Here is a 13,002-nt window from a genome sequence, read left to right as displayed (position 1 = left end):
AGCCTCTGATAACATTGACTCTTCACTTGGGTGCTTGTGATAACTAAAACGCCCAAGGCTGGAGTCAGATGAGAATCACTGTAGTAAACCTGCGCTCACCTTGGATTCTGGAAACAGTACAGTCTAGCAGGGCAGGTGAGGACAGTACTGTGATGGTGAAGCTGCCCCTGGAGTGGGGGCAGTCACTTTAGGGGAACCAGATTGTTCCCCTCCAGCAGTGATAGCAATAACGTCATTGGACCAGAACTGACGCTATGGCCAGCCAGAAACTACTCTTGTACCTCTTGTTCAGTACCCCGATTCTACAGCTCACTGGACCCCTCTGCTGTTTCTCTTGCTGATGGAAGAATTGATTGAGTCCCGTGGCTCTGAGTTTTGATATTATTCAACTCTTCAGTCGGAGTTTTGGAATGGGATAATTTTAGGGGTAAAGCCCCCAGCTGTAGGCACCCCAACAGGCTAGGGTGCCTGGAGCTGGGGGCTCTCCTCCTAAAATTATGGTAGCAGGTATGTGCCTTGGAAGCCAGGACTTACTTGAAAAATCTCCAACTGCCCTGTTTACCTACCAGTTACATTCGTTAATATTCTGCTTCCTCTAGTCATCAACCGTGTTTGTAGTCACACTTGTCTTCTAAGTCTGCCTAGAAGCATTATGCTTCTCATACTTTTTTCTGAAGCTCATGATTGGTTCCATTTATCATTTTTACAGAGAAGAATTCTGTATAACGGATGTTTGATTTGACAGAAGGTAGGAGTGCACAGGACTCTTGGACCCTATGTGGTCTACTTGTGCATCCCCCAGAATAGACAATGGTTTCTGATCACATATGTGTTATAGAAAGTTCCATTTCTGTGGAGAATGAGCTGCCTCTGGGCTTTTCCATCTGCATCCTGTCTACAGAGTTAACCTTCCACAGTGCCATATAACATGATCCTACCCAGTTACTTCTAGCTCCATGGAGTACTGTGGATCTGGACTAGAAGAGGGTGGGGTTGGTATAGAGTGGCTGGTTTCCTAACACATAGCTGGGGAGAGGAAGCCAAGAAGAAGTATGCATGGCATGTAGCTGACAGTCATTTCTTAATTCAGAAATGTCTGGGATTTGAGGTGTTTCTGTCCATTGTTTATCTGTTTTTCATATTACAAATTAAATGATACATCTGCCATTATAGTTAGTTTGTTAGGAGTTGAGAGAATTCACTCCAGAAATTTATTCAGATGATGATTGTTAAATCCAGAAGAGATAAAGTGATGGTGGGTCACACCTTTAATCCCAGCACTTGGGGCAGGCAGATCTCTGTGAGTTTGAGGCCAGCCTGGTCTATAGAGCTAGTTCCAAGACAGCCAGGGCTCAACAGAGAAACTCCACCTCAAAGAACATAAACAAACAGAAATCCAGAAGAGATGTTCCTTTAAGCTTCTTAGGGTGAGGTGCAGTGAAACCTTTTGTTTTTATTGGACCGGCTTACTATTTTTCAGCATTTTTTTTTTTTCTTTAGAGGCAGGTCTGACTATAGTTTTGGTTCGTGTAGAACTCCCTATGTAGACTAGGCTGTCGGTCTCTTAGAAGAGATCCTCCTGCCTCTGTTTCCTGAGTGCTGGCAACACATCTGGCTCCATCATATTATTCCTAAAATTGCTCATGATCTCCCCTCTTGGATTTTGGATTGTATTTTCATCTCATTAAAATAAAAGAACTCATTTTTTTTTTTTCAGGTAGGGAAATAGAATCTTGCTGAAGTCTCACAGTGGTGTTTAAGAAAGCTGAGATTAAATCATATGCCATACTCTTTTTATTATGGAGCTTGAGAATTTGGAGAATCAAGCATTGAAAGCAAGTAATTGTGTAGGATTTGTGCTCCCTGTTATGAAAGCTGTGTTTTAATTATATCTGCAGGTGAAGAGCTCTTAAACTTGATGTGAGGATGGCAGCTCCTGAGTTTTCCGTCAGTGCCCTAGTGTTTACATTGCTCATTTGTTCTTCGGCTGGTTACCCCGATGGGAAAGTAGCCATGTCCTGTGGTGGGATGACCCCCCAACATGGCCACAGTCCACAGTCCAAGCCTGTTCACCAAATCACCATGAGTCAGATGAAGTTCAAACCTGGAGAGCAGATCCAAGGTACTAGTGCTGGGTGTATTGATTTGCATTTTGAGTTTGACTCTGTTTCTACTTGTTGGGTTTTTACTGTGACTGTAATGAAACAATTTCATTTTAACCTATTCACTTGCATTATCTATTATATCATTATATCTATATTGTGTAGGTGGCATCTATTCCTTATTGAGAACAAGGTCTAATATGAGTTTTTTTTTTAAGGATACCAAGGAATATATTTGTTTTATTATGTTAGCAGTGCATTCATTGTATAATGTGTCTAGAACACCATTAACTCAATTGAACAGGAAAAATGATTTTGTTTTACTCCCCGTCCATTTTAAAAAGTAATACAATCTCTTATGTGTTCCTGATTCTGCTGGTAAAATGTATGCTGAGTGTTAAGGTTTATTTATAACCAGGTGTAGTGGTATGTGCCTTAATTCCAGCACTCTGGAGGCTGAGGAAGGATCAGGGTTTGAGGCAGCTTGGACTCTGTCTCAGAAAAACAAATAAGTATGCCTATCATAGCATTTGAAATGACTGTATTTTGCAATTATAGAAATACATAATATTAATGTTAATAGTTTTTTTTTTTTTTTTTTGAGATAGTGACAGTGTTTTTCTGTGTAACCACTCTGGCTATCCTGTCACTTGCTCTGTAAACCATGCTGACCTGAAATTCACAGACCCACCTGCCTCTGCCTTCTGAGTGCTGGAATTAAAGACAAGCATCATCACTGCCTGGCTTGGTAATAGGAGTCCTTAACAAATAGGATGTGGGAAGAAATAAACTTGGAATACGTTGTGTGCTTTAGACATCTCTTAGAATTTTAATATGCACAATAGAGTACTAAAGATAGTCAGATGTGTAATAAAAACATGTTCATTCATCTAGAATTTTCTAAGTTAATTTTTCCTATAGACTATTACCTACTCATCACCCATGCTTTTACCCTCTTGTGGAATGGTTATTAATATCTCATGGTGGTTGGCCTACAGGCACAGGTCTATCTATAATCCCAGGCACTTGATAGGCTGAGACAAGATGCTCTTAAGTTCAAGGCCAGTCTGATATGGAAGGAATACAAGGCTAGCCTGGGTAACTTACTGAAACTCTGTTTCAAAATAAAAACTAAAAGAGGGTTGAAGATGTAGTTCCATGTTGGAGAGGTTGCCTAACATGTGTGAGGTCCTAAGTTCAATACCTAGTATTGTCAGATAAACAGCCAACCCACCCAAATAAAAAACAAACAAACAAGTCTCCCAAAACATGACATTCGTACCGCAGACATTTTTCTGCAGGATGATTTCTGTCCTGTGTATTTTGCAGAGATACATCCTATTCTAACTAAATGAGCTCCTTCTAAATGCTTTTTCCTTGAATATTACTAAATCTTACCCTAACCTCTCTTGTTATCTGTTGCTCAGTGACTTTATCAGGGCCACAGTTTAGAGGCTTTCTCTTAGAAGCTCATGATGCCGAGGATCTGAGTGGCCCTCCTGTTGGCTCCTTCACACTGATTGACAGGGAAGCGTCGCAGCTTCTGACTTGTGAAGATGTTCAGGTTTGTGTGCAGTTTGAAGTTGCTTTCCGTTGGTTCCTTTGGGCTGTTTCTAACTCGAGGGTGGTGAATGGCTCAGCAATGGCATCACCATGTACAGCAAGAATTTGAACAGATTTAGTCATCAAACCTGACCACTGGTTTACTTAGCAGCATCTAGGAATGGGAGGGTAATAGCTCTCCCATTGGAACTGGAGAGCAGATCCAAGGTACTAGTGCCTCCCAATAGGAATGGGAGGCACACTGTATCAGGAGCTTTGCTGAGTGCCAGAGATATGGTAACAAACAAAACTTACTCCCTTTCCTTGAAAACCTCAAACTCTTATGCAGAGTAGAGAGCCCATGGACACAGGGTAGCTGGCACAAGGGCATGGCACATGCACTTAGGACAGACACATAAGTAGTATGAAAACTTAGGTTGGAGTGTGTACAGAGTCATTTGGGAATTGTAGCATAGGCAGTCACAGATTAGAGCAGGTGAATTCTAAGTGAGGCTTTGAAGGATGTGTAGGAGTTTGCTAGGTGACAGAAAGCGGGAACAAGACTGTTCAAAAGTAGGAATTGCTAAAATAGGATACATGTTTGGAGGTATGAAATTCTTCTTTTGAAGAATCTTCTGTATTTTATTCATGTATACTAATGGAAGTAATATAAATTTAAAGTGTAAATTAAGACAAAGAACAATCTTCAAATAATAACAACACATCCAATATTCATGGCTTCCTTCAATATTTAAGTTTCTGGTGACTTTTTTTTTTTTTTGGATCAAACCACTAGGGTTTATTTAAAAAACAAAATAAAACAATGATATGAAAACAGCAAGGAGGAAAAAGAAAAACAAACAAAAACCAGCAAGAAGGCCCGCCTGAATCTAAAGTTTTTCCTCTAACAGTACCAAAGTTACAGATTATTATTACAGATGTGTACAGATCTTTAATACAAATACAGAGGGCTAGGCTTCAGAGAACAAACAGGAAAAAGCCAGTTCTCATCAGGACTTTACTGCTGCCTGTAGCTATGACAAGGGAGGGCTGGCTGCTTCCTGCACCGTGGGTGTCTTCTTGGTCTCTACATCATCCCCTGTTTCTCAAAGGAAACTTCTGCTGGCTCAAATGAGGTTCTGACCCCTTAGCTGCAATTGGATTTCTGCTCATCTTAATTTCAGTTCACACATGTTCCTGTTTTGTTCTCCATTAAGCCTCAGAACTGTTCTGAGCTGACTGATGACTTAATTTATCACAGAACTGATAAACATGACTGATAGTACATTGTAAACCGATGGGTATAAATTTACCGAGGACCTGGCCTTGCTCTATGTAGAATAGTCTCTATTCAAATACTCCGGATTGTGTAGTGATCGTTTATTTTGTAGATGATTGCACTCCGATGATGCTGAGCCGTCTGTCCAGTGATGGGATGGTTCTTCTTTTCCATTTTATTTCAGGGTTTTGCGGTGAGTCATACGACTTCATCCAAGAAGACTGAAATTAAAGTCTACTGGAACGCTCCAAGCAGTGCCCCAAACCACATACAGTTTCTGTGAGTATGAGAGCTCACATCTCTGTAACCATTACCATTGGGATTGAAACCATAATGGGTACTGCTTTGCCATTTACTTTTCACCTGTGTAGGAGAGCTTTAGCAGTTAAAATCTACTGACAGAAGAGTAGTTTTGCTTCTTTCCTTTATTGTTATTTGAGACAGCATCTTGCTATGCAGCATTGGATGACCAGGAACTCCCTACTTAGATGAGGCTGGTCTTGGCTTTGAACTTGTAGCAACCCTCTTGCTTCTGACTCCCTAATGGACCTGACTTTTTTTTTTTTTTCTCCTTTCCTTTCCTTCAATAGAAAACAACTTCTAATACTCCTTTTTTTTTTTTTTTTCTTCTAACACATAGCCCAGGCCTTTACCCATACTCACAGTACTCACTGTACTCCTTTTTTTTTTAAAGCCTCCTCCTGCTTTATCCTCCCACGTGCTCAGATTACTGGCATGCACTTCCAAGTCTGGCAGGACTTGGTACTTAAGGGGCGTTTTCTGGACATTGTTGAGTGAATGAAGTATTACACTGCTTTCAGACTCATAAGAGCCATCAATTAGTACTTGAGTATGGGGTGTGCAGAGTAATACTGCTTGTTTTAGTATGAGAGTATAAATAAGACAGGGATGAAAGTAGGGTGACTTCTTTGGCAGCACTACAACTTGTAGATAGCTTATCAGATAAGAAAATAACTCGCTGCATGCCTCTTGGAATTGGAATTGTGAAACCAGAATTACGATATCATCCTTTTCCTGTTCATCTGCACAAGGCAGAATGGAATGTCATAAAGCCATGTAATGATTCCTGAGTGGTGTCCCAGACATTTGTGTACCTTATAGGAGAGAATCTTCTCCAGATCTGTTTTGCTTTTCTGCTTAACTTTGTCCAAGGCCCCCAGCACGCCAGAGCACTGCTTTGTGTTAGTTGCTAAGTGAACCTCACTGAGCACTTAGGTTGAGGCAGTCTTTATGATGCTGCCTCTTACACATGCCCGTTGGAGGAGTGTGACTAGTGTACTGTGAAACGACTAGGAATGTGCTCTTGGCAGGGAAAAGAAACCTATGTAGTTGAGTTGTGCAACCCAGCATTAGTGGCTGCTGTTAACAGGAGAACATACAGCAAAGAAGCAAAGAGGGACAGAGAGCAATAAACCTCATCTTCTAATGGGTGGAGGACAGTTGTAAGAGATTTTCCTCATACACGTGTGTTCTTCATTCACCTCTCCTCACACATTTTCACTTAAAGTTGTGATTTGTTTATGATGGGCTAGGGTTTTGTCTAATCTCGTTGGTATTCTATTTCAGAGCCACAGTTGTTGAGAAGTATAATATCTACTGGGTGAAGATTCCTAGTCATGTAATTTCACAACCAAATGCTCCTCCTTTCACGACGCCCAAACCTACAGCACAACCTTTGACAACCTCACCTTCTGTCTCCCAGTTAACCAAGCCAGTGAGTAACGCTTCTGTACCTTCAGCAAATACAATTCTGAGTGGCTTTCCTGGCAGCTGGTCCTGTGGTTGGTGTTAGCTGTCCTGTGCCGTGGGAGGGAGTTTTTGGGGTCTCTGTAGAAATGTGAAGGAAGTCTTCATTGCAACATTATGATTGATGGGTTTGAGTAACGGACATAAAAGATTCTCCATTCAAAGTATAGTTGCAACACTCACAGGTAGTTTTGCTAATGAGGAGTGTGTGTTCACTTGAAAATGAAGCCAAGAAAACTACCCCTTCCCTTCTCTTTTCTTTCTTCCTTCCTGCCAAATATTAAACATAGGGGGAAATTTCATTTATAGTTAGACAAGATTTGGAGGAGAGCCTTGAAGTGGTAATATAGTATAGACTTTATCTTATTAAGATTAGACTGTTGGGGAACTCAGTGGGATATGGCGGTACCTGCCCAGAATCCCAGCAGTGAGGAGGTAGAAAGCAGGAGGATCATTGCAAATTTGAGGCCAGGCTGGGTTACAGGGTGAGTTCTTGGTCAGCCTGAACCATAGTAAGACTATTTCAACTCCCTTTCCCTTAGCAAATAAAGAAACAAATAATGTAGGAAGTTTGAGGCTAGCCCAAGCTTCATGAGGTTCAGCTCTCTTTATCCCCGAACAGTACCAGAAAGTTCAGTGTGCTGAATCACAGAAAAAAGTCACTCACAAATCGTGTCAGCTACTCTTCCATTTAGACTGTCTGATTCAAAAGACTATGATTGAGAAAAAAAATTGGAAAGGGTAATGTTTAGAAACAGCAGGGAGGTTTTCACTGGAGGGAATTTTGACGAATTAGATTGCTTATTGCACAAATACAGACATAGAATGAAAAGGTGTCAGGGCATTACTGTAGTTGGAAGACCATGCTTCTGCCTAAGTGTGGACGTGCCTGCCTTCGGTGGGTCTTTGGAGGAAATTATTCCTGTGTCAGCTTCCCTTAAGAATGAGGACCAGTGTGTACAGCTCTTTATGACCAAGAATAGCCATCAAAATAATGAATGAACACCTGCTTTCATTTGTGCCTTGTGCTAGACAGATGTGAGGTAAATACTAGGCCAGGAGTTCTCAACCTTCCTAATGCTGCGACCCTTTATACAGTTCCTTATGTTGTGATGATGCCCCAACCATAAACTTAGTTTGGTTACTACCTCATAACTGTAATTTTGAATTGTCATGTAAATATCTGCATTTTTCCATGGTCTTTGGGGTCGCGACCCACAGGTTGAGAAACACTGCTCCAGGTCCTTTTTCTATTTTGTCTGTATGTCTCTTCTTTCACTAAATAGGGACTGGAGAGGTGGCTCAGCAGGCAAGGGCACTTGTTGCTTGCTTTTCTACAGGACCCGAGTTTAGTTCCAAATCCCCAGATCACAGCTGCCTCTAACTCCAACTGCAGGGGGTCTGATGCCCTCTTCTGGTTTCCTTGGACCCCTAGCATGCATCCACACAGATGCATATACACAAATAAAACTAAAAATGACTAAATAAGTCGTTTAATCTACATAATAGTAGTCTTATTTGGCTTCCTTCTCTCCCACAGTTTTAAACAGTTCTCTGGATGTTTCATTTGGTCACATTGTAACGAATGCTGCAGTTTTGTTTGAAGTACAGTTATCGAAGAGGCCATTATCTCTATTAGCTCTTAATACTTAACCATTCTTAATACTTAGCCAAAAACTGCTTTAAATAAATGAAATGCTTGCACATCAGCTTCCTAATAGAAAACATTGCCCTTCAGGTAGTCAATAAAAGGGGTCTATTCTTTGGAATTTTACCATGCCTCTGTGCCAAGGTGATAATCTTTAATTATAGGGAGATTTATTTAGAGTCCTGGCATTTACAGGGGGGTTAGAAGAGACTTCATAGTCTCGTTCATATTCTTAAAAGTAAAGAGAATCTTAGGGAATAGTTTCTTTGACAAGGAGAATAGACCGAAGTGGAGCTCAGAGACCAAAGTCACATTTCCAAGCTCCTGGTGGTTTCTGTCTTCAACCTACGGTGGAGTATTTATGTCCCTATTAAGCCTAAGGTGATGGTGGGTGTGGGTGTGGATGGGCCTCCATAGGTGCCACACAGGAAGGCTCTGGATTCAATCAGCGTAGGAGACTGGCTGTGCCTCCTGACACAATAGAGTTGCTCCTACAGTTATTTGGAATGGCAGTATCTACAAGCATGTCATCTCCTGTATCATTTAATTGCAAATTCTGAATGTCAATTTTAAAAGCCATTCCCAAGACCTATACATAAAGACTTGCCCATGTTTGGTTTGTCTGCTTTTTCAAATACCATCTCTTGAAAATCCGAGGGTACCTGTTAGGCAAGATTGCCAGTGTGGACTTAGTCCTAAGAAATTTCTCCAAATTTACAGGGAGCCTTGCTCTTCCTGGTCTTAGATGATGTGAAGTGTCTTATATATTAAGTGAACATAAACAGTCTTGTGGGCTGGAGAGCTGGCCCAGAGGTTAAAAGCACTGGCTGCTCTTCCAGAGGATATGGATTCAACTCCCAGCACCCATATGGCAGCTAACAACTGTCTGTGACTCCAGTTCTGGGGATCTGATACCTTCATACCAATGCACATATAATAAAGTTAAATAAATTATTAAAAAATAAACACTCTTGTATCACTACTGGCTGACTAGTATAGTTTTCCAAATTGTAATGATAACTGACTATGTTTAAAATCCACAGCTTTTAATCCCAGCACTCGGGAGGCAGAGGCAGGAGAATCTCTGTGAGTCCAAGGCTAGCCTGGTGTACAGCTAGTTTCAGGACAGGCTCCAAAACAATACAGAGAAACCTTGTCTCAAAAAACCAAAAAAAAAAAAAAAAAAAAAAAAAAAAAAAAAAGAGAGAGAGAGAGAGAGAGAGAGATCCACAGCTAAAGAATGTGCTGATCATTTCTAGTTTTCCATGTGTCTTCTGTTCCCTAGGTAATGGCTATCTAGTTCTTGGCAGTGAACTCCATGTTTCATAATTAAGACTTTTCCCTCCTTGTCATTCTTTTCTAGTTTAGTGCTTCCGAGTGTGGGAACAAGAAGTTCTGTGTCAGGAGTCCTTTGAACTGTGACCCAGAGAGTGAGCCTGCCTGTGCCTTCTTGTCCTTCACCAGAGATGACCAGTCGGTGATGATTGAGATGAGTGGTCCCAGCGAAGGCTACCTGTCATTTGCATTTTCTCATGACCAGTGGATGGTTTGTATCTATTGCTTACATTTTGGGATGATAGCAGGGGATTAACATCAGCAGTAGATTAGCTGTGTCTTCCAGATCTAAGGGTAGAATAGGAAAGGAAAACACAAAGAACAGATTTGAATATAAGTGGCTGTTTCATGATTTCAGCAGGTAGGCAGGAATTTCTAAGAGCAGGTCAGCTTATGTCCCTGACTCTTTGTGAAAAAGCAGGAATCACAGGCAAAAGAAATGTCTGGATTAAATGTCACGTTTGTACTGCCCTTCAGACTATTGTTCATGCAGGCACCAGAACTAAAGCCGGTGCCCCTGCTGTTGTTGTCCATGCTGTTGTCATCCCTGCCGTAGTCTTACAAGTTCCCTGCGTGCAGCTATGTGCAGGCGATGTGTTCTGACTGCTCCTTTGTCTGATCAGCATAAGGCAGCACGTTTTCCCTGATTCTTGCTCTTCCCTGGGGCGGGGTGGCTGGATGGATTTGTAGGTGGAGCTTTGTGCTGCTGGGGAAAATGCTACAGAGGCGTCCGGTTTCCCGAGGGACAGGAAAGAGGACCCTTGGCAAATGTAAGTCCTCTTCATGGAGGATTGGCAGTGAGCAGAGTGGATGATCGCCACCACCATGTGACTTCCTCATTGGGAAAGGCAAAGTCTTTGGAGACTTTTCTTCATGTCAGGGTTTAAACTTGACATCCCCCTCTGAGGGAGCCATAGTTCAAAATAAAACAAAATCAAGCAAAACAGCTCTGACAAGACTGATAAAGGAGAACCAAGGTTTATTCCAAAATGCATTCCACCTAGGTTGTTGGCACAGGCTCTTAATCCCAGCATTCAGGAGGTTAAGGCAGGAGAATCAGGAGTTCAAGATCATGGCAGATTTGAGGCCAGCAGCATAGGGTTGTGAAGCTGCGTCTCAAAACACAGAACAATAGTGATGGAGCGACACGCTACCACATGCACTTTCAAAAGGAAGGAAATTTCAAACTTTTCTCTTCAGAGTCACTTTTTATGGGAAGCTTTCTACATTTTTATGGAACATAATACTGTAATTGTGCAAAATATTTCCCCTGCTTTCTCTCTGTAATTACCATCAGACCTGCAGCTTATTCTTTTGGGTGTTCTTGGTGCTAGCAAAATGAATCAAATTTGTTGCCTGAGATGAATAATGAGGTTGAGTTAAGAGTCAAATGTGACTCTAAAGCAATAAGGAAAGGCGGTGGTAATGCTTGTTATGAGAATGGGATGGAATTGGCTGTGAAACAAATTCCGAAGAGGAGTCCAGGTAGGATTAAAAGGCCTTGTTGGATAAACACATAATTTCCTTAAGCTGAATCTCTGGGGCACTGCATTCATTTACATATGTCAGTGATGTATTATTACATATGACACATTACATCATATTTATTTGTCATTGAAAAGTAAAAACAGCATATTTCCATAACTGTATATAGCTCAAATTCATGCTGTAATGTAATAGCACATTTCCTCCTACTGGCCACAGCGAATGGGGAAGAGGGGAGGGTTTTGTTGTTGAGTGGGATGGCAGATGTGGTCCCACAGGTAGGTTAGTTCTTGTAAATTGTAGGCAAGACGGCACAAAAGCATTTATCTCTAATTTGAGATATTTTTATCTCATTTAGTAATCTTACCTATTTCTCTTACAGTGCTCATCAAAAGTGTTTATAAAAAGGTTTAATTATGCAGGTGCAGCTGGTTTACAGAGAGATCCCGCTTAATGATTAAAATCAGTTGTACACCTGGTTGCCTAAATGGCTGGAAATGGATCATCTTCAGAATATGCTTTAAAAGTGGTTATTTCTATTTGGGGTTGTTAGTTTTTCAACTTCAGTGTATTTTTATGAACACATTTTTTTTTTTTTTTTTTCTTCCTTGAGACAGGGTCTCACTAAGTGGCCTTGGCTAGCCTGGAGCTCTATAGACCAGACTAGTTTCAAACTCCCTTAGAACTAACTGCCTGCCTCTGCCTCTTGATACTGGGATTAAAGGCCTGTGGCACCACATTCAGGGTCCTGTTATTTTTGACTGTGTAATGTAAGTTGAGATACTGAAGATGTTTGATATTTTAAATGCTGATTAGATAACAACTTAAATTCTACATGAACAAAAATGGCTTATAAATTGACAGCAATTGCTTTCATCACTGAAATTTATGAAAAGTAATTTTTGCTAATAGTTGCTTGCTTCTTTTTGTATTTTGCTCTTCTGTATCTATAATTTTTCTTATATGATATAAAGTCTAACAATAAAACATGTTACTAGCTTCTATCCTCATTTCCCTCTTAAGTAGAAAACAGAGCCAGTTTCTCCAACTATACACTCATAACACAGGTCGCTTCTGTGATCCTCAGCAGTGTGGGAATATCTTGTCACACACGAAGCAAGCAATTGACTTCACAGCAGACATTCAACCTGGAGATAGTGTCAGATCCCCAGGGTTGAGGACTCAGTCCTCAACTGTTTGACCTGTGCTTTTGACTGTAGGGATGACTTACCAGGATTTCTAACACTCCCCCTAGGGTTGGGCTATTCAACAAATTCAGGGAAACACTCTTTTTTGTTTGTTACAAATGAAATTTCAAAGGATACCAAAAGAGAGGTGCACATGTCATTGTGTGTGTGTGTGTGTGTGTGTGTGTGTGTGTGTGTGTGTGTGTGTGTGTGTGTGTATGGGAAGTGACAGGACCTTCCATGGCCTCTTGAGGCACGCCATCTTCCCAGGTCCCTCGTAAGAGCAGCTAGAACTCTTAACTGCTGAGCCATCTCTCCAGCCCCTTTTAAGAACTATCTGGAAGTTCTCCAAACCCTGTCCTTTTGGCATTTTGTAGTTACTTCATCACATAGGCATGATCGATTGAATCTTTGACCATTGATGATCAACTTAACCTTTAGTACTTTCTACTCTTCAGTATATTAGTGGCGAGGTGAAGTTAGTTAAGGTCTTAATCCTTTAGTCATCTGAGTATCAGGGGCTGCCAGTCATCAGTCAACCCATTAGCACCCCCCACAAAAAAGCCCCTTTGGAGAGTCCAGAGGTTTTAGGAGTTCTATGCTAGGAGCTGGGGAATGAAGACAGAATATGTAGCTTGCTGTATTAGACTTGCTGCA

At 41.2% G+C, this 13,002-nt stretch overlaps 1 protein-coding gene across 1 annotated transcript in view; it reads left to right on the top strand.

Annotated features, from left to right (window-relative positions):
- Frrs1 (ferric chelate reductase 1) overlaps positions 1-13,002 on the top strand; it is a 42,052-nt gene that overhangs the window by 10,313 nt on the left and 18,737 nt on the right. Inside the window, exons 2-6 of the mRNA XM_051185608.1 lie at positions 1,899-2,122; positions 3,530-3,666; positions 5,108-5,202; positions 6,511-6,658; positions 9,702-9,884. Coding sequence (XP_051041565.1) covers positions 1,927-2,122; positions 3,530-3,666; positions 5,108-5,202; positions 6,511-6,658; positions 9,702-9,884 — 759 coding nt within the window. The 5' untranslated portion in view covers positions 1,899-1,926. The remainder of the gene's footprint in view (positions 1-1,898; positions 2,123-3,529; positions 3,667-5,107; positions 5,203-6,510; positions 6,659-9,701; positions 9,885-13,002) is intronic.

This window comes from Phodopus roborovskii, unplaced genomic scaffold (assembly GCF_943737965.1).
Source record: "Phodopus roborovskii unplaced genomic scaffold, PHOROB, whole genome shotgun sequence".
Taxonomy (NCBI): Eukaryota; Metazoa; Chordata; class Mammalia; order Rodentia; family Cricetidae; genus Phodopus; species Phodopus roborovskii.
The sequence above is the reverse complement of the archived record's forward strand: the minus strand, read 5'-3'. Positions and strand labels throughout refer to the sequence as shown.